General features: G+C 35.5%; 1 protein-coding gene across 1 annotated transcript; it reads right to left on the reverse strand.

Moving 5' to 3' along the window:
* Positions 1-7952: 7952 nt before the first annotated feature.
* Positions 7953-21638, reverse strand: LOC140149011 (phosphoacetylglucosamine mutase-like). Its single transcript, XM_072171148.1, has 17 exons — positions 21449-21638; positions 19206-19276; positions 18503-18635; positions 17634-17803; positions 16997-17124; positions 16292-16450; positions 15656-15698; positions 14412-14492; positions 14196-14239; positions 12658-12771; positions 12131-12232; positions 11376-11431; positions 10965-11028; positions 9814-9936; positions 9426-9547; positions 8679-8730; positions 7953-8257 (listed from the first exon to the last, which is right to left on the reverse strand). The coding sequence occupies exons 1-17, from the start codon at positions 21547-21549 to the stop codon at positions 8168-8170; spliced, it is 1653 nt and encodes a 550-aa protein (XP_072027249.1). The 5' UTR covers positions 21550-21638; the 3' UTR covers positions 7953-8167.
* Positions 21639-23179: the final 1541 nt, after the last annotated feature.

Here is a 23179-nt window from a genome sequence, read left to right on the forward strand (position 1 = left end):
GAAGGTGAAATGTGGGAATGCTGTGCCAGTTAATTTTACACTATTTAAGGGTGGTCTTAAGGGATGGGGTATGAACGTTTGGACAGTATTTATTGTGGGACATTAGAGCACATCAGACATCGAATTTGCATTCTGAATACGAAGAATGGCCTTTTGATATCAAATAATTTAGATTTTTGAAATTACAATGTAATACACATTTTATGGAAAATGATTAAAAATTGATATTTTCAAAGTAAACTTAATAAATCTGATGATTTATGTATGTAGGTGATGAAAAGCCGAGGATCAATTGAAAATTTTGAACTTTTGTTTTGAAGATGTTGATTTTCCCCCATAACACCAAAAAAAAATCTGGTATTTTTGGGAAAAAATCCATATCTTCAATATGAAAGGTCAAAATTTTCAATTGATCGTCGGCTTTTCCTCCCAGCTACATACACTTTAAGAATATATCATTAGATTTATAAAATTTACTTGAGGACTGTTATATATCAAAATGTGAAAAATATCAAATTTTAATAATTTGTCATAAAATTTGTATTATATCGTGAATTTCAAAAATGAAAATTATTTGATATCAGAAAGACATTCTTCGTATTCAGAATGCAATTCGATATGTCTGATGTGCTCTCATGTCCCACAAAAAATACTGTCGAAACGCTCATTTCAGATCCCTTAACCCTGGAATTATGGAAACTTTTGGGCCTCATAACTGCTTAAACAGGAAGCCCCGCTTGGCCAGTTCTCCACAGAAGAACTGACAATACACCTGTTACTTTGATGACAAACAGAATTTACATGGATAAATTTTAACCTTGACTAATTTCCAAAGGAACTTGAACCAAACATGGGGCTTTCACTTTACATATTTAGAATGGCAAAGACTTGATTAATTCATCTGTGAGGTCAAATTTTGGTAAAAAATGCTCAGTTTTTGGAGAAAATCCCAATAAACCAGGTTTTTTTTGCCCAAAAGATTCCAGAATTCCAGGGTTAGGACCACCAAAATGCCTAAATGTGAAATTTGTGTTTACCGGTCCAATTTTCAAATTTGCACTGTGGGGGTTGAAAATTGATTTAGCAAACAAAATCATGGGGGGGGAGGGCAAATCCCCTTTGGTTTGCAGCAAAATTGTCCTAACTTTGGGCATATTTCTAGACCCCCACCTCAGGCAATTCCTGGACATGCCCTACTACACTAAGCCAAAAAAGAAAACTTATAATTTTTCACAAGGTCATATATCTTAAAATCCTGTCCATCAAAATGAACCAAAATTACACACAGGATTACTTCAATATTAAACAGATGTCAGTAACCAAGCAGTTGTCCAACTGACACAACAGCAAAATGTACTGACATGGAACAGCTTCCTGGACCACATTCACAGTCCAATAATTGGCACCCAGCGCGAGAAATCTGAGAGAATGTGAACAAGGTCCTTGCACAGATGATAATTCCCAAAGAGTAGGTGGAATAGTGTGGAACAAGACCTGTTTCTTAAAGAAAGTATATGAAAAGCAGAAAGCAGCACCACCGTTTTGTAAATTATCATCTGTTCAACGATTCTCACAGATTTCTTGTGCTGGGTGCCAATTATTGGGTTGTGAATATGGCCCAGGAAGCTGTTCCATATCAGTGCATTTCGTTGTTGTGTCAGTTGGACTACTGACATGTGTTTGAGTCGAGTATTGAGGCAATCATGTGTGTAATTTTGGTTAATTTTGATGGACAGGATTTTAAGATATGACCTTGTGAAAAATTTCTTTTTAGCTTAGTGTATACAAAAAATGACTCTAGCAAGAAGCCTGTTTGAGTAACCTTTGAATTGGTTAATAACTGCCACCATTTCTGTTACTGGGTAAACATGTTTTAAGAAATAAGTCTGCACAAAAAGTAACTCAGCTGTTATAAATATGCCTATAGATTCAGAACAAATAATTTTTTTCACAATATTTCAACATAGAAGGATGATTTATTTACACACATTTTGATACCCCATTCGTCAAATGTCGTTCAATATTAACAACACAGTAGTGCTTTTACAGAAAAATGCCCGAATTTAAAAGTTGCAGTTTACAGCGATCAATGGTTATAATGCCAGCACTAGCTGTCAACACGTAAAGCCCGCCATTTTCGCTCTTACTTCAAATCAATACAAATAACTGCAACTTTTAAATCGGGGTATTTTTCTTTCAAAACACTGCTATATTGTCAATATTGAACACAATTGGTAAAATGGGGTATCAAAATGCGCGTAAATAAATCATCCTTCTTTTTATGTTGAAATATTGTGAAAACAATTATTAGTTCTGAATCTATAGGCGTATATATAACAGCTGAGTTACTTGTTGTGCAGACTTTAGATTGGACAAGGGACATTGATACACATCCTTAGATGTTTTCGAGATATTTACAGTGGCCTTTAACATTGCCACATTGGGAAGACTGCAGCAGGGGAAATTGCTTTGACTTCAGACACTGAAAAACATACAGCCAGACTAATGCACTCTGATCCAATTTGTAAACCATTTTAATATATGAGAAATGTAATACTCCATTTATACTTCACAAAAAGTGGTTACACTTCAAAAATACTTATCAAGTTTAGTATTTCATATATGTATTTAGTTATATACCACATTAAAATATGACAGAAACAAACATATCTTACAAGGCAAGTTGATATTGGAGACATGACAGTATTACCGTAACCACTCGGGTATAAGCCCACCCCCCTAGATGGCAGATTTCACTTCAAAAATGGGGGTGGGCTTATAACCGGTGGAAGCTCTATAGTCCGACGGTTCTTTATTCCGACGGTTCTTTAGTCCGAAGGTTCTTTATTACGAAGGTTCTTTATTACGAAGGTTCTTTATTCCGACGGTTCTTTATTTCAAGGTTCTATAGTCCGAATTTTAAAAAGGTTCCCTAATCCGAATATTAAAATAGGTTCACTAATCCGAATTTTAAAAACGGTTCTCTAGTCCGAATATGAAAATAGGCTCTATAGTCCGAATTTAAAAAAAGGTTCTCTTGTCCGAATATAGAAATAGGTTCTATAATCCGAATTTAAAAAAAGGTTCTCTAGTCCGAAATTGCAAAACGGTTCTATAGTCCGAAACGGATACCGTGTTCTTTAGTCCGAATTGGTAGACAGGTTCTATAGTCCGAATTTTATTTTTATCATTTGTTTCAGTGTCAAATCATCACTTGTTAAATACAAATCCGCTGAAGTTCAACATGTTTGGTTTCTCTGGATATTTTCCGTAGCGTACATTGACGTTCATCTTTATTCTGGTGATATTTTCTTCATTTTTATCTGTTTTTCATTCCATTATAATACTATATACTAGTAATACTCTACCGATGTATTCGAGCATTGTCGAAGTTCAAATTTTCATAGCGCCATCCCGCCATGTAAATGCTTCGGCTTTTTAAAACCATTTAAACAAATTTAGTCATTTAAACCAATTATTTTACAGAATAGTTAAAGTTTACCATAAACTCTGCTTTAGTATTATTTATCTAGCTAGAGGGCGAGTAAATGTTAACGCTTTTAAAAATCGGACTATAGAACCTTTTTACTGATTCGGACTAAAGAACACGGTATCCGTTTCGGACTATAGAACCGTTTTGCAATTTCGGACTACAGAACCTTTTTTTGAATTCGGATTATAGAGCCTATTTCTATATTCGGACTATAGAACCCTTTTTAAAATTCTGACTATAGAGCCTATTTCTATTTTCGGACTATAGAACCCTTTTAAAATTCGGACTATAGAGCCAATTTTCATATTCGGACTAGAGAACCGCTTTTAAAATTCGGACTATAGAACCTTCGAAATAAAGAGCCGTCGGAATAAAGAACCTCTTTTCAATTTTTTTTCGGACTAGAGAACCTCTTAAAATTCGACTAGCGAATGCTATGAACACATGTTCGGACTAGCGAACCTTCGTACTAAAGAACCTTCGGATTATAGAACCTTCGGATTATAGAGCAGTCCCCTTATAACCGGGGAGGGGCTAGTACTTGAATTTAGAAATAAGAAAAATCATCCCCATTTGTATATGCCCAATGTACCAGTAATTTCTATCATCTATAAAATTTTAAGGGTGGAATGTTCATTATCAACTGATATTTTTTTAAATATTTGTTCTTAAATGTGAGAGAAAAGCATTGATTTGATTTAAGAACTTAGCCAAAATTTAGTACTGGGCTTATAGCCGTGTGTACCCTTGTTCCCAGAATGTTTTGAAAAATAGGGGGTGGGCTTATACCTGAAGGTGGGCTTATACCCGGGTGATAATAACATAATGACAATACAGGTCATTTATACTTCAGCTCTTGTTTTCTTTGCAACATTATTTCGTACTTGCAGGTTTCACTCTAAAGACCACAAGAGTAATAAAATTACATTTTAGTACCATAATAAGTAGACTAGTTCGTAGAGGTAGATTTGATACATTGTAGGCTATGCTAGCCTTTCAAGACTGCTAGTGATTGATATACAGTAAGTCAAAAATACAACACTGTCCAGTACTTCTGGCGATTAGATGATAGCTACACAATGGATGAATCAATCATGAGTAGTGTTTATTAAACAAAAACATGGACAAACATACCATAAAACCTTGTCTACAAGCATATAGACCCAGGGCATATAGAGTGCTTTTCATGAAAGCTAAATTAATCTAGGCACCATCCATCGACAAAATTAGAACATTATGGAGTTTTAGCTAATAAATTACTGATACAAGCATATACAAACAAGTACTATTGTAAGACCAATCTATTGCAATGGATCTTTATGGCTGCTTTGTTTTAAAAGGGCATTTCGCGATCCACAGCATCATCCCCCACTTTTCTCAAAAAAAGTTGAGATTTTTATATCACTGGAAACCTCTGGCTACATAATGTTTATGTACAAAAATTTTTTTTCAGATTAATTTGTTTAGCAAAGATATCGTGAAATTTGAATTTCGTTCTGGTATACCAGAACGAAATTACAACACATTGTCTTTGGAGCAGTGTAATACACATAATCATGCATAACTCGCAAATGCAAAATCGGAATCAACTGAAATTTTGGGTATAAATTTTTTTCGTGGATATCTACTGAAAAATGTCATAAAAAGAGGATGCTAGGATCACGAAATACTCCTTTAATATAGCCTTCATCAAAACTACTCTATATGCTTTTAGACAAGGTTTTACAGTATGGCATGCAGCAATCTGAATTTCTGACAAGTTTTGAATTTCTGCACACTGCTTCTACACATTGTAATCTGAGTAAGACATTTGATTCGCCTATTGTGTTGGTTGAATGTCAATGGAGAGATGTGCACCGCAAAATTAATTAATTGAATTAATCACTGGCACCAATGGGCTATTCCACTTGGAATCCATACACCATACTTGGCAGTGGGGTTTGACCCCCACCCTTTTTATTTTACCTCCACCCTTTTTATTGAGGCACCCTTTATATATTGAAAATACCTGACCCCACGCTTTTTACAGAGGGCACCCTTTATACTGAAAATTCCTGACCCCCACCACTTTTGCTTTTCCCCCTATTTGTATATATTGATGAAGTCACAGGCAATTTGGTTCGAAGTAAATCAGGTACGCCAAATTCTGCACCTATCATCACACGATAACCTAGTGGATGTAAACATGCATCAAATGGAATTTTATCTTGCGATATGGTTTGCTGGCAGCCAGTGGAGTGGTTTGGCACTTATTCTTGTGGTTTGGCACTTATTCTTGGAAACTAGGATGATTTTATCATTCAATGAAAATAAATTGTAAGCTGGCACTCCCACCATTTTTATTTTACTCCCACCCTTTATATCAATCCACCCTTTTTACCAACAAAGTTTAAACCCCCACCCTTTTAAGGATTTTCCAAATTTCCAAGTGGCACCCTTTAAAAAGGGTGCCCTGCCAACAGTGATACACCCCTATGGAAAACATGAATTAATGTCCCACACAGAGAGTGTAGATTTCATATGGAATCACCCATTCACACTCCCTGTGTTAGAGATTAAGGTCATGTCTTCCTGTAATGTAATCCAGACTCAATCTGAATTGGGGTGGGAGTGACAAAGTAGGTCAAAATACAGCAAGTTTTGTTGGCCAAGTGCAACAATTTGTACATTTTCATTTATCATGTTGACTGCAATAATTACTTTCATTTTTCTACTCAAGTCCTCAATTTCACACAGGTTGTGGATGCTGAAGCTCACAACCATAAACTTGCAATAAATATACAATTTACTAAACATTAATATTGTGATTGTCTCATACTTTAGAAAAATAAACCCAAAGTAACAGAAGTGCAGATTTGAATACATCGAAATATTGTAATAAAGCAAAATTGTGATGCAAAATATACATGTAGCAACATCTCATGTTGCAAGAAGATGCATAACAAGAAGATAATAAAATATAGTACAATACAGGTACACCAGCTAGATTTTTAGGAATCTTTCTTAAATGTTAAATTGTACTTTAAGAATACATGATTTTGAAAATAAAGGATTTGTCGGTGGAGGAGCATCTGATGAGGTATTTATGACATGATTGTAATTCGGCTTAGCCCATGGAATTCACCGATGTATACTTTAAATTATGACCAAGTATAAAAGAAATTATGTTCATGGAAATCAATAAATAACACTACATGATAAATTTCAACTTTAAAAGTCTATGCTATATTCCATTACTCTCACAACCCATTATTCAAAATAATGGGTCAAGCACCGTAACACATTCTATGTATAGAATTACGCTTGGTTATGCGTACACTATTTCTGAGACACCTTCGAAGTAAAATATTTTGGCAAAAAAGTGATATTTTCTCTTTAAATCACATTAACAATCGCATTATCAATTTTTGCTGACTTATCCTTTACACCCAAATAATTTGTCATCCATTATTTACATTTTGACTGCCTCGGACACATTTGGGTGTAAAGGCTTCAACATTACCCTTTATTTTATTTATACACATATATCTTTTAACAACTGTTTGAAGGTGCTTGTGCCTGTTGAACAATATGTCATTTTTCTTGGCCCATTTTACTAAACCGTTACATCAAATAAGGCAGCTTTTTACACACACAATGGAATGTATTTTACAATTGTGATTTTACAAATAAATTTAACTTCAGAGTGAAAATTTTACCAGACTTGTTTTACATAATTATGAGATTTTGTTTTTGTTAAAATCCATGTTATTGACTTTTAGACATTTTGTTTAAGCAAAGTACACATATTTTTACCAATTGCTGGAGTTTGATACATTTTTTTCACATTTGCCCATACTGTGCATCATGAATTATCAATGCTGGTGACAAATTCCATTTTGTATTTATATTGACATTAAAGTGAACTTTAAGAAATTCTGACAGAAAATTGAACTCAATTTCTTGAAGACATATTAAATTGAACACATACCATTTACAATATCTATGTAGGAAAATATCTAAGGAGATACATATGGCACCATGTAATGGAAGATTGAAACGAGTTACAGCAACTATAATATTTTGCTCTAAACATTTGATGTGCGTGTATTACCGTGATGTTGCAAAGTCGGAGCTAACAACGCACATGGCAAAGTTCATTCATAAACCGCCTCAGCAACCAATCAGAGACAAGTGTGTTTCAACGCAGTAAATACGCGATGTAAGCTTAAAATATTCTCTTGACAAAAGTTCACAGCAAAAGATTACAGCTATCTTTCTTAGACTACTGTTCATTTACTTCTATCAAATATAACTTGATTCTGCTTCTTGTAATTTGCACACGATGGAATGTATACTAAAATAAACCTATACTGTTCAAAACTTCAGGTGAATGAAGCATTCCCTCTGTTACTGGCCAAACTATTGGAAATTGCAGACAATGTTTCTGTAAAGTTATCATCCAGACAAGAGATATTTTGTGACACAGATCTTGTTTTCAACCATCTCACAACAAAATGTGACTAACTTCAATAAAATATCTCAATTTTGATTTGTTTCTAAGACACTTGTATTTGTGATTTTTATTTATATATTAAACACCAAGAAAGCATCAAAATTACACACACTGGTACTGAACTTTGTTACAGCTGCCTCCAAATAGGATAAAAAGCCTAATTATAATTAGGCTTTATTTCATGATGGAAGTGAAGGTGGGTCCCCAACTCCTTGAGCTAGTTCATGGACTTTGACACCAACTTTAGCAGCCAGCTCATCTGCAGCAATCTGTATCAATTTGCAAAGAGATAAACACATGTTACTATTTTTCATTTCATTATCATATTATATAATTATATGACTTTTCCGCAAAAGAAAGTGAAAGTATTAATTTTTCAGGATATAATTACAGTGCATGCAATAAACCAACTGGACTGGTATAACAGGCAGCCATGTTGGAGGATCGTTTTAAGATACTTAAGATATCAGAGGGACAGGCCCGTAGATTGATTCCACAACCATTCATACCTACATTTTTTGTATCACCTGTTTTATTGTATTATCACGCGAATTGCCCTGTGGTACCTTATGGAGGAGAGAATTTTATATAAATGAGGATGACGTTGTATGGAATACCCTCTTTACCGGTATGTTGCTCATGACAAAAAGCAACATGATATTTGTGCAGCTAGATCCAGTAACTACATACCTGTGTGTCTGCTTCAGCATAAACCCTAACTACATCTTCTGTACCAGATGGTCTGCAATGAAATCATAAAAACAGATCAATCTGAAATATACACTTTCCAACGTTTCATTAGAAATATTTCATTGCAAACCATACCCTTACTGTTGTTTGTCATCCATTTTCATTTTGTAAAATGATTTCAGTAGCATTTGTAACATGGAAATATGTGTGATGCATGTTACGTAAGAGCATACAAAACACACTGTACGGTGAACATTTTGCAGAATCCTAATGGTCAAACAAGGCACCTGGGCACCTTGGGAAAACAATGCTAGTACATTGAAAGGTTAACCCAGGTTAAATAAGAATGAAATAAATAAATAAATAAATAAGACAGAAGTGATGTAGGTGGGTATGGATGATGCTCTCTGTTGACAAGGGTAATCTGACAGAATCCACTTTGTGGCAATTATAATTCCTCTAAACTGGCCTGAAAAAAATGGTGCAGCCTGTTAATAATCTCTACCCCACCCCTTTCGACTTGAAGACTTCATGATACTTGAATCTGTGTTTATTAAAATCAAATACCTTTTACCCTGTTTTATTGTCTGAAGTGGTGATAAAAAAAGAACAATAATGTGCCCACGTTTTGGTATTTTGGACTGTGTGTTTATGGTTAATGCATCATACCCAAATATAAAGTATGTTTTTTCAAAGAAATTCACCATATGAAAATTCTGTCTGTTTGTAAGCTGGTAAAATAGTTACCTAACAAAAGACCTAGCTTTATTATACTGTGCCACAAGTTCATCAATTGCACTTTGAAGCCCAGCCGGGGATGTAGTCTTCCTCTCCGCATCTGTGGTTTGTATCACAGCCCTGTCCTTTACCTGTTTAAAACATCAAGTGGTTTACAAAACTGTCATTATTCAAGTAGCCATAGTAATAATAATTATTATTAATTTCTTTTCTAAGCTGCTTGACAATTTCCTTAAGCAAAGCATGTAAACATGTCTCAATTAAATCACATTTTAAGGCAATTAGGCTCTATACTTTACAAATTACTGTTTGAAATCAACTGAATCAAGTACATACAGAAAATATTTTACCATCCAGCTTTCATACAAGATGCAGGAGTCACACATGTTCAATTTACCTTAACTTTGAGTTGCCTGTTTGGAAGATCGGTATAAGAGCTATTCCATTCTTCTATATTCCATTGTTTCTGATAGAGAATTGTCTCAACAACTAGTAGATCTGATATGGCATCACCAACAGTCTGAAGAAGAAAGAAAACATATCACTTAAATCATATGGGACAATCTCACCACACTAAATTTTGTAGAGCTACATTCTTCTGACCATCCAGGGCAGGAGTTGGACCAGACAGGGCTATAATACCAATTCATAACCTCATTAATAAACACAATGCGTGCAATCCAATCACAGTTAGTTATTAGTGAAAACGCGAATGCAAATCGAGGTCATTAATATCTCACAATTGACCGCAAAATGCGTAATTGGTTGAAAGTAAATATTAGTAACCTATGTGAGCGCCGCATTGTGCGTCGAATAAACCGCGCGTGCGCTGGCTGCCCTATTTGGATTGCGCTACCATATACCAGTTGTGATATGCACTTTTGTTATTGGTCGTCCTGTTTTAGCCTGACCGATTTTTGGAAAGGGAAGATGTAAAAATCATCTATTTTTACAAACTTTTGAGCAAAATTTTGTTTTATTTTGTAAAGTGAAGAGACCAAAGTGACGGTTATGAATGAGGTTAATAACTATGCATCGGTAATATGTCAGGCATTGTGAAAAATCTAAACATTTTGCTTTGGACCTCGGAATATCGGGATATTCCTTGGTTCCAAAGGCAAAATGTGTAGATTTTTCACAATGCCCTCCAAATAACCGATGTGCAGTTATTAACCTCTAAACATTGCCATTGGGATACTCACTGATATGAAATCTGCCAGGTGGGTAAAAATGTTATTTGTTAAACAGCAATGTTACCTGCCACTGGTGTCTGGGTGGTGTTACGGTACAGCCCTAGAACTGCCAGTTTCCCTTTTTTTTCAAACTAAGCTATTGAATCAGTTGGAGATCAGATCATTTTGAATCTCCAGGTACTCAGTTTGCTCTTGATCAATTATCAAAATTATTGGTGTTGATGGCATGATGTCAAAATATGGACATTGCAACAAATATAAACTGTGCTTATATTGTTACAATATCTTATTTGACAGGAGCCACAATAAAGTAAAGACTGTCATGATGAACCCTTGGTTTAAAACATCCACTTACTTCATTGATCAAGTCAACTAATAGTCTGAGCTTTGTAGCTGCTTCTTTCTTTCCAGCTGACAAGCTGCAACAAACAAAATTACACATTTATTTTCAACAAGTTAACATATTAATTATGCTGATCCAAACTAAACCTACTATAGGCATATAGCAAACTTGGTCACTCTTCTTGTTTGTTTTAATGTTTTGTAAAACTGAATGTCCAAAAAAGAGAACTTTAGGTGTATTGTCATGATGTCATCCCTTGACAATTATGGCTGTACTGTATGCATCTATAATCTATACAATTGCACATTCATCTGCATGATTCATTACAAATGAAGTTTGGTGAGTATCTCAATACTATACTGCTTCACATGAGAACTTGATCATATAGATCAAACAAATAAAGCACTCATCATCCTAACATACCTTTTGTCTTGACACACGTCATCTAATTTGGGGATGACTGATGGGCTGAATAACACCTGTATAGTTTGAATGGGAAAAGTACAAGATTAAAAATAACAGACATAACAAATGAACACAATGGTCTGATGCCAAACTGTTTGCATTAACTTATGCACATACTGTAAGCGTGGAAATTTTCGTGTGTGTAAATTTTTGCGTTTTGCAAAATTTAAGCTCTTTCACCTGTTTTTATTTTTGTGATTTTAAGCTTCCTTACAGGCCTACATACAAAAATAGCATATTCATGTGTTTTTAAATTCGCGCTAGTTCAACTGTGCAAAAACGCAAAAAATTAATGTAGCACAAAAATGTCCACGTTTACAGTATTCTAATCCCTATCCCTAATATGTATGCAGAACTACCTGGGGTTCAAGTCCCCTGTAAAATACTTACCATAATTCTGAAAGGTAAGCATCTCACTTCATAGAATCTCTGACTACTTCCCAGCCCCTCACAGAAATTTTCAATCTCAATCAAGTCCTGGCCCTGCACCACATGTCAATATTTTGATCAAATTGACATTAAACAATATACCGTTTTATCCATTTAAAAAACTGTAAAAAGTTGCTGATGCTATGAATGACAGTCTCTTTGACAACAAAATCATTCAAATGAATCCAATGGCATACAGCACATTACTTGCTTCATTATATATAATATAATACAGTTTATACCACTGTGCAAAACATACTGTTTATTCATTTTAAAAGACTTACTGTTCCATGTCCATTAGCTTCAAAGTATACGCCCACTTCAAATTCCTGTGCCTTGTGGTGTAGATGTTTCACTCCAGTGCGTGTACAAGCTATTGGCACATTCTAGAGTAGAGAAAAAAATACTGTAATAATAACACCTTCACCTTGCTCATCTTCACATTGTGAAGCACATCTTCACATTGTGAGTTTATCAAGCATTTGCTTGCTTTTGTCAATTGTCACCTCTCATTGGTTATTTCAATTGGACTGTTGGTTTTTTCTTAATTTATGTTGCTTAATTGTTTTATTTCATTTTAAAAGTGCTTATTTTAACTTAATATTTTACAGTTCATTCAAACTTTCTTGGTTTATCATGCTTTCTTGTATTCTTTGCATTGTTTGAAATATGCTGATTTAAATATCACCTCCTATTTTATTAAAACATTGTTTATAGCACCACCACCGTCACCTCTTTAATTTCCAAAATAATTATACACAAGAAAAATGTTATTAGGATGGCTCAATAATGATTCATTCTATAGTCTTACCAACATCTTTGTGGCATAGTGCGTTGAGCTGCCATTAGCATATGCTGTTTGAATTAGTCCTAGAGTGAGTTGTATTCCAGCTTCTGTTAACAATTCCTGGATGTAACCTGCAATCTGTCAACATATTAATAAATGTAATACAACTGACTCACCCAGACCGAAGTCGAAAATTTTTGAAAATTTAGTTCTTACCATTACTACCTTCCACAGTAACCTAAGCTTACTAATGTTGAAATACACATATCTCTGGTATACTTGGTTGTAGAGTTATGAATTTTCATATCGAGGGGTCAGTGACACAAAGACGTAACTCCATTTTGGCCATTCTGAGAAAAATGAGTTTAAAGATAATGGTCCACATTGAGCTATGTAGTTAAGTCTATGTTTCACTGGCCATTGATTTCAATGGGGTGCTAAATGGAGTTACCTCTATGGTTTATTGGAAAGTGCTCATGTTACTGACAATTTTGATATCAAAATCTCATTTTCGCAAAAATGGAGTTACGTCTTTGTGTCACTGACCCCTCAATATGTCCTCTTTTTTTTGCCTATGTATCTCAATTAATGTCACTTTGGTCCAATTGGTTCAGATCATGCAACACATCTATTAACAAGCTTAGAGCCAAATTTCCCTCCCAGGTACTTGTCTAATAATAAAGGTATGAATGTCTGCCTGCCAGGTTGATCACCAACACCTGACCAAACCTCTAATCAACTGGTGACACAAGTCATTTATTGTCCAGATTCAATCATTTTATTTGTGTTTACTGACCCAACACTGGCCAAAATGTTCCAGATCAGGGGCGAACTACTGCATATTGGTAGATCTCGGCTGCTTTGTGTCCAGAAAAAAAGCTGAAACAGGGCTGATCACCCGTAAAGCTGTTGGGAATGGACCAAAGTAATTCCCTGCAAACTCTATGATTACAGTATATCCAGCACCTCCTGGGAGATACTGAAGGGATGCTGCAGCCAAACAAAATTGTTTCGCTTGTCCAAGATCGCAATAGTTGGAGAAAGCTTGACTGATGATGATGATTACTGACCCATCAATATCTGTATATGTCATTTGTATGTCACTTAGTCCAAATTTGCATCAACTATACCCAATATACTATACCCATATAGGTTGCTAATATTTTAGGCATTTGTTATAGATGGAGGTAGTAAAATAGGTTATAAATACAGGCCAGGTTGATTACCATCAGGCTGAACAGAACCCTAACCAGTTATAATCTGAGACAGAATTAAGAAGACTACATTGCACCTGCCGTTACAGTCAATCAAACTTCCCATGAACCTTGATTGGTTAGTAGTGAGTAAAAGGAAGACTGATTCATCTGGTGCCTTCATCGGAGAAAAGGAATCACTCAAAATGGCAAAAAATTACAGTACTTTTACAAGGCATCTAGGCATAGTTGACATGGTACCTCCAGGAAAGAAAGTTTCCCATTACCAAGACCTAATGTTTGAGATGGTTTGTATGTTTGAAGATGCAAAATAATCCTTCAGGCATACTGTTTTTGTTTTGAACTTACCAATGTTGCTATTTTATCACCATCCAAAAGTTTAAATTTCCCACCTGAAAAACAAAATGTAAATAATATACATATTATATATTGTTAAGGGATCTGGTATCAACGTTTGGACAGTATTTTTTGTGGGACATAAGATCATATCAGACATATCAAATTGAACTCTGAATACGAGGAATATGTATCTCCTCCCTTGGTGCTCTTCAAAATTATGCCTACCTTTGCCCATATAGAAGTAGACTATTCTGTCAGCATCACCATCAAATGAGACACATTTAGTTTCTGGTTTCACATCCATTTCTAAAACAAAACACAAATATGGAGGGTAAAATATGATTGCTAAGTATTTGCTTTGATGTTTACTATTATGTTATTTGCCAGTCTCCAGTTACTGTATATTTTTTCATATACTAGTCCAGAATATAACACACTTACGTGCAGACATTTCAATAACTATTTATCTTTCTCAGTGAACTCTTGATGTGATGATCATCCATCAACAGGTCGAAAAAAATATGTCTCAAATTATATAAGCCCTCATCTCGGTTCATTGTGGTGCCTTGCTTTCTGATGGTGATGTCCTTCTTGATCCATCTTGTGTACTTATCACTCTCTTTTCCGACAATATTTGCCTCCGAGCTCCCAATTAACTTTCCCGAATAACTTTTTTTCTTTTCTTTCTTTCTGGGCACTGTCCGTCTTGTCTTATTGGCCTTGCATGTTAGGTCTCATGTGTTTTTGTTCTTGATATTTTTGCAACGAATTTTGTTTAGGGGTTGGCTTATTCAGGCCTCATTGGCCTTCCGGTCAACTCCTCCATATTGTCTTTTTTGTTTGCTGTTTGTTTTGATGTACAATTTGTATATATGTATATGAAAATAAATAAATTTGATTTGATATGATTTGATAATTAATGACATAATGTTGATGAAGAAATCGTCTGGCAACTCGAAGAGCAGCGATCAACAACTACTGTTCAATGATCATCACATCAACAGTACCACTGACAAAGATAACTGGTAGTTATCGAAACATCTGCACATAAGTGTCTTAAATTCTGGACCAGTATATGAAAAAATATAGTTTTATGAAACAATCCTGATGATTCAAGCATCTCCAGTTACTTTTCACAACTTTTTAAAACCTGGTAAATAGGCATGGGTCTTAAAACCAAATAAGTGATGTGTTATTAGTCATGGTAAAGTCTTATTCAGATTTCCTTTTACAAATTAAGCGTACTGCTAGCCGTCCAGCGCGTATTATTTGCACAAGGTCCAATGCACACGCTTGACGTCGCGCGCGTATACGCGATGGTTAAGCTGTCAAATGAAATCTGAATAAGACTTTATATAACAACTTGCACGCTCTGGCTGAATTGTGTAATGAACAGAAAAGTACACAAACTGCAAAACCTTACACAAACTAATGGCATAAAAGCCACTTCAGCAAAAGTACAAACTTACCAGGTGGTGGTCTCTGTTGTATTTTCACATAGTCGGCACCACACTGTTAAAATATCAAAACAAAACAGCTTGTACTTAAAAATATTTATTAACAAATACCGTATTCAATCTAATTAGCACCCTCCCCTAATAAGTGCCTCCTACAGATTGTTTGAGTGACAACTGTCATAGTACCCACTTTTCAATGCACCTGTACAACTAAATTCCATCAAATGTCTGAATAAAGTGATATTCTAAACCTTCCAGTTTAGGATGATTATGATCTTGACCTCAGATACACTGTAGTTTCAATGTTCATGTGTGTAAATTCCCATTTGTAACTTTCATTGCATGTCAGCAAGTATCTCCCGAATATGATGACCTAAGCGTTCGAGATGTCAAATAGGTTGGATATAATAAAGGGTTCATAAACAAAGGACAACATTTAAATAAATTATATTATTGCTTTAAAAAATCCAAAGTACAATTAATCACGAAACTGGGCATATATCTGGACAACACAATTAAACATGTAGCCTACATTTTAATATATTTGAAGCCTCAATTACTCTGTGAGGTTGACATATGGTGTATCCCAGTTAGTTTGGCACTTTATCAGTCAGTTACAGGTGTTTTCTGTTCCAATTGTTCACTCACCTCTTCATTTAGTTTTCCTTTTGACCCATCATTGTTGACAATGATATCCAATTGACCTTTCAGATGTTCTTTCAGCTGTTCCACTTTGAGTGCTCCCACCCCATTAGCCCCATCTAATAAAATTTGGTTGCTGTAACTTCCTTTGCCATTACCACCATTCTGTAGAGAAGAAAGAACATTATCACTTATTATTATTCACCACTAACAATCAGTGCTGCACTAAATCCGAAAATCCCATTTTGGCATTTTTTAAAGAGTATATGTGACACAATCTGGTCCATGGGGGCCAAAGGAGGCATTTTTGAAAATTAAGTTACTGTAATTATTACATTATACTTACAATAGGCTATCCTTTACTGAAAACATCAAAGGTTTTTATTTTTGATGTATATTTTCTTACGTATTTTATTGTTTTTTACTCCATATTTTTACCTTGTGTGCTAACACACCTTGCTAAGTGAAAACTGAAAAGATTGAACACAATCTAATAACTTTGGTAAAAGGTCACATTTTAGTCAAGTGTTGGAGCGGTTTGTCTGTACAGATAAGTGCCTTCACAGCCACACAACTGAATGGAGCTTCACTACTGATCAACACTTGTTATTTTTCCTTTTTAGCTAATATTTTCATTTGAAAAAAAAACATGTAAAAGACAATTTAACAACTTATCCTTTGAAGTACCAGTAGTGTGATTTAATATGCTACCTTTTGTCTGAGTTTAGTGAAGGCATTTGTAAGCTTCTCATAGTATCCTGTTTCTGTAGATTTCCCATAACTCCCTTGTGTGTTGTGGCATCGAACCATGTAATGTAACTGGGGTGTACTCAATAGCCCTGTAAAAATACATGCAATAGTGCACATTTAATTAAGTTTGTTTCAAATGATCATTGATTTATATACTTCACCACAAATTTAATTATAACTACCAAAATCACAAACCCTGTCCAGAAACTCTTTATCATATCACTGCTATTAAAGGAGTATTTCGTGATCCTAGCATCCTCTTTTTATGACATTTTTTAGTACATATCCACGAAAAAGCCTATTCCCAAAATTCCAGTTGATTCCGATTTTGCGTTTGCGATTTATGCATGATTATGTGTATTACACTGCTCCATAGACAATGCGTTGTAATTTCGTTCTGGTGCACCAGAACGAAATTCAAATTTCACGATATCTTTGCAAAACGAATTAATCTGCAAGAAATATTTTGTACATAAACATTATGTAGCCAGAGGTTTCCAGTGATATAAAAATCTCAACTTTTTTGAGAAAAGTGGGGGATGAGGCTGTGGATCACGAAATGCCCCTTTAAGTACATATATTTATTAAGGTTACATACCATAATTCACATATTGTCCACTGAGTGATTGTATCCCTTCGATCAGTACCTCTGCCAATGATACACTACTTGGTCTTGTATCTCTGGCCACAAAGACGTTTGCTGATTGCTCCATGTCAATATTCTCTTTGGAAATTATATCTTGAAGTACACTTTCTAGATCATCCTCCCTATGTTCAACAAGCATTCAAACAAACATTTACATTTTTCAGCATTCAATAAGGCTAAAGCAATAAATGTTATGTCTCATATGTTACGGTAGTTTCATAAACACATGAGAATTGTTTATGTATTTAAAAAAAACACTTTTAAACTTAATTTTGAATTAAGATGTCATTTGCAAGTGTTCAAAAGTACACAGCATAAAATTGTGGTTCATTTACACAACTGAAGTACAAATATCATTATCAATTGTTTTATACCTATAGTATATGAATCAAGTAAATTTTCTTCACAATATTTCTCAGAATTTCATGATTTTACGGCAACCTCTCCCCAAAGGAAATGAAATGAAATTGCAATTTCAGCTGTAAGCACTAAGAATTTAAAGAAACATATGCAGGGGCTTTGAGACATAACATTTATATATTTTAGCCAAAGTAAACTTACATGTATAATGATATTCAATTAGGATACACTTACGCAAAGTTACATTATACTTTAAATGCATCCACACACACATAGCATTTTTCTGAAAGTTGCTCGTCCCTGGTCCTTATTCTAACCTTTTCAAACTGTCCCAAACTATGCTGCTAAATATATACAGTATTCAATCCAACAAAATTGCAATAGGTAACCTGCAAATAGGTCTTGTTTATATAGCAATCAACTCAGTACATATGTATATTGAACAGCATGGTATGACTCACCTGGCATTGGCTAGGCTTGTAGCATAAGTTTCCCATTGAGCTAGTAGCATGTCTCCCATAGGTTCAACCACTTTAACACCGTTATCAGCTTCTGGATTGTGTGATGCTGTGATCATTACCCCAATGGTACTTCCTGATATAAAACAACACAGTAAACATTATCAATGGAAACACTTGCAAGCATGTAACATGAAATCAATGGAATTGGTGTGTTCAACATCATTCGTAACTCCTCCCTAACACAAGTACCACCTGACCTACATAATTTATCAAGTGACATCTGACAACTAATTTTCATCAAATGTCTAAATAAAATTACCATCTAGCCTTCCTAATTTTGGATTTTTTTACTGTTTTGGAGTGCAAATTGTTACTTCCAATCCATTTAATAATTTCATTTTTTAGATTAAAGATGAAAATTGACAGTATTTTCATCTCAGTTTTAATAAGCACTTCCTGAAAGTGACTTATTGCCCAGGCACTAATTATATAATACAGCAAAAAATCCAGTCAATGCAGATGGAATTATATATTGTGTGTGTATTTTAAAGTGCGCCTGTGTGTATGAACCCCCTATCAACATGTTGACATTTCTCCGACCCAATCACAAAATAAAGCATTGTCATGTAGGATAATTATCTATATTGTTCAGTGACACTAGAAATATTGAATTGTTCTAGTAATCATAGATTGATATACAAACCTTTTACTGCTTTAGATCTAAGCACTGCTAAGAGACCAACACGATACAATACAGGCTCCAAAATGTCCGCCCTGTAAGAAAATAAATCAAAGCAAGGAATTGAAACATTGACAAGCAAACGTCAAAAATCAGTGTCATTGCCACTACGGTACCAAATAACGATAGCTTTGGACTCTAGCCTCGAATGCATTTTTATTGTGTGCAGATTTGAAGCTAGATTTCTTGAGTAATAACAGATCATTTGGAAGAACCAGATTACTTCTGTCATTTATGTACGAGGGTCACTCAAAAAGTTCTACCTACATAGTCACATCTCTGTTAGGCCAAAAAAAAAAAAAAAGGTTTGTCTCACGAACATTTGCTAAAAAAGCTAAGTGCTATGTTTTTTTTTTTTTTTTTTTTTTTTTTGGTTTAGAAGCTATGCTAATGCGTTTTTTTTTTTTTGTTTTTTTAGCCTGAGACAAATGAAAATCACAAGACAGGTATTGGAAAACTACAAGTGGTCTTACAATGAAAGAGAAGCAACAAATTTACAATGTTAATATTCTGTAACTGTATTTTATTTGCCTTCCTAGAGCTGATCACTATTAAAAATCAGTGCAAAATACAAAGTTACGATGCCGGAAAATACGGGTTACAGCTTCGCCCCGACACATTTTTTAGGGCATTCAGAGTAACCGAATCGGCGCACCGATGCAGTGCCCAATTCTTCAGCACAGTCCCCCCTGTTTTAACTATACGAATACGAACAATCATGTTGAAATAAACGGTAAAAATTCGTTAAAAAACAGCTACAAAAAATACAAAAATTTATGAAAACAACATGGCTTCACTCGATCGCAGAGTTCTCCGTAGGCTAAGTCCTTTTATATTGCATCCACTTTGCTTCGTCGGCTTTACGCTCCGTGCCGTTGCAAGGATGGCGTGAAACTAGCGAGACTGAGGCTACGGTGTGGGTTACGGGCTATCTGCAACACTAATGGCATACGCGCTGCCTGACATTTTCGATGGTTTTCTGACATTGAGGAATTCATTTTTTCTACGTTGGTCGAACTATCGGGAACCGGAAAAATCGGGGAAAAAAAAAAAACCTTTAAAAAGGCGGTCAGCGCGTAGACCAACACGCTGTATCGCTTTCACATACTTATGCTGCTGCGGGTTCGTGAGACAAACCTTTTTTTTTTTTGGCCTTATCTTACGTACCAGGAAGTTGAAATTACCCTAGGCATAAATATACTTTTACAAGGTGGGTAACCTGATTGACAGCCTCATCCCCACACTTTACCTCATTAAAATGCAGATTTTGGTATCAGGTGAAAGCTCATATTTTTCTCATGAACACACTGAAATTAGGCATTCCAAATTGGTATATTTCCGGAGAAATCATCAAAAAAATTTACAAGGAACATTTACGTGTTCTTTTTGAATGAATGTTTAAAAGGGACGATATTTTATGTTATACCGGTACCTAAAGTGTTAAAGAATTTGATATTCCAAATATATCAGGTCACATTCCTTTAAATTTTGGCTACAAAATAAAAGTTATTTGACTTTAAATTGATTTTTAGGCCTCCGAAATTGCGAACTGCTATCTGATAGTGAACTTAACATATACATTTAATTGGTAGCTTTTCACATAATTAAATAGCTTTAATAAAATTGTATTAATGAAAATGATAGCATTCTGAGCATTGCGTACAGGGATTTTATGAAATCTATTTGGGTTTATAATACTAGTCACACTCTGCGGTAATATAACGTAGCCCATTGACATTGTCGGGACTAAGCGCATGTCTTCATACTGCTATTGATTTTTAAGCGGGAACTTTGATTTTCGACATGCTACACGTTGGCTCAATTGTTCCCCTCCAACTGTACTTCTTTTGTTCAGCTTCGCGGTAAGACTGATACTCACTTTGATGTACTCTTTGACCGGCTTCCATCTGTCTCACTTCCCTGATCAAACTGACTCAGAAAAGTTTTATATTTTAAGGAAATGGTAATCTAGTACCATGAGAGGTTTGGACCGGGGGTTTGGATTGCTGTAAAGACAAGCTGTCACAAATTCGGCAGTATACTAGATGTCATTATGTTTATGATAAAGACTGAAGTTTTGCTGGCAGGACTACTGAAAACGATAGTCATAAGTACATGTACTAGTAGTAGTCTTCAAAATTCTGCACCCTTGCCATTGCATTTGGAATGATGGATGCCACGTCAATAAATTATTTTAAACAACTTACTTCGTTCTGAAACCCGCTGTACCATATGAATAAGAATGCTCTGGACGCTTAGGATGCCTGGAGGCACCACTTAAAGCACTGGTTAACCAAGAACTAGCCATTTCTATCAGATGTGTTCTGGCCTTTCAGTGCTGTTTTAAGCTTCCCTTGACCGGTCAACCGTGCACCGTGGATCGTCTCGTGCAACAACTTGCAGACTGTTTGCAGCACCTTACTGGTCACATCACTGGGTCACATCGCGATTTACTGTGCTCTACCGCTACCTAGCTGCAAATAGTACAAAACAGCTGACGCGATCAGGTATCGTGTATGGCAAGCCAAGAGATAAAGAATAAAATGCTCAGTAGGGCCTAAACATGGTAAATAGAAAAGACCGAGCGGGGGGAGGGGGTGGGTGTGGGTGTGTGTGTGTGGGGGGGGGGGTCTAAGTTATGTGCCGACCGACGTCAGGAAGTAGGGCATATCGGTAAATGTATACATTTTTAGGGGCCCTTGGGTATAACAAAAACGGGGGATCACTGATACATGTAGGCTCGTTGAGAAGCTTTGAGAATGGGGACTCAAATAATTGTTGGAACATTTCGCGAAAAAAATGAAGCAACATTTAATTTTTTTGATTACAAATAGCCGAAATTAAACAATAAGTTAGATGTGAAAAAAACAAATCTGTCAACAACATTTATCATTAAAGCTAAAGCGGGCTCAATCACAGATACTTTATCAAACACAATGCATTTTACCGCGGTAGTGCAGTGGCGGCATTTTTCGGGGGGTGGAGGAGGGAAGGGCAGAGCATCCAACTGGGGGGGCTTTTCACCTAATTTGGCTCAAAAGTGGCTTTTCACCCGAGTCTTTTCAATTTTTGAGTGCACTTGCCTTCCTCATGGTTAGTTTTGGGGCCTCCAATTCTGACCTGGATTGATTGATCGATTGATTGATCGATCGATCGATCGATCGATTGATTGATTGATTGATTGATTGATTGATTGATCGATCGATTGATTGATCGATTGATTGATTGGTAATAAATCCGTTTTATGCTGACGTGTGCGTGAGTTTCGAACTTGCAACTGACTAGCACCGCAGTGTACAACGTATTCATAAAAAGAAAGGATTGACCGTGGCTGCACCAATATGGGGCAAGTTCGCCACTTTGCAAAACTTTTTTGTTTGCTCTATCCTGTTGCTATTGTAAGGCCTATAGTTATGGGATTGTGGCCGTATATAGCTAAGACATAGGGCTTTCACATGGGCTAATCAGGTCATCCCTAATCTTAAAAGTCAGAAAAAAATAGGGCGAACACTCCCCGCTCTCCCTACTCTTAAAAACACAAAAAGCAGGTCTTTTTGAACAACTTTTATTTTTTCAATTTTTATAGTGGATTGGCACCGGATTTTGTAGAATGAGCGTAAAACGGGGTCTAATGTAAGCAGTCGAGGTGTACAATAGCTTACAATACACACAAACAAATATTACGCAAAAACGCCATGGTGCAAAACATGGTGTTTTCGGGCTAAAAAGGAACAGGGCAATTTTGGGGGCCCCAAATGTTGGGGGCCCTGGGCCCGTGCCCATCTGGCCCAATGGTAAATTGGGTTTTGTATCAATCAATCAATCAATCAATAAACCAATCAATAAATCAATCAATCAACCAATCAATCAATCGATCGATCGATTAATCAATCAATAATCGATCGATTTATCGTTTAATCAATCAACTATGCCTCGAG

Source organism: Amphiura filiformis, chromosome 3 (assembly GCF_039555335.1).
Source record: "Amphiura filiformis chromosome 3, Afil_fr2py, whole genome shotgun sequence".
Taxonomy (NCBI): domain Eukaryota; kingdom Metazoa; phylum Echinodermata; class Ophiuroidea; order Amphilepidida; family Amphiuridae; genus Amphiura; species Amphiura filiformis.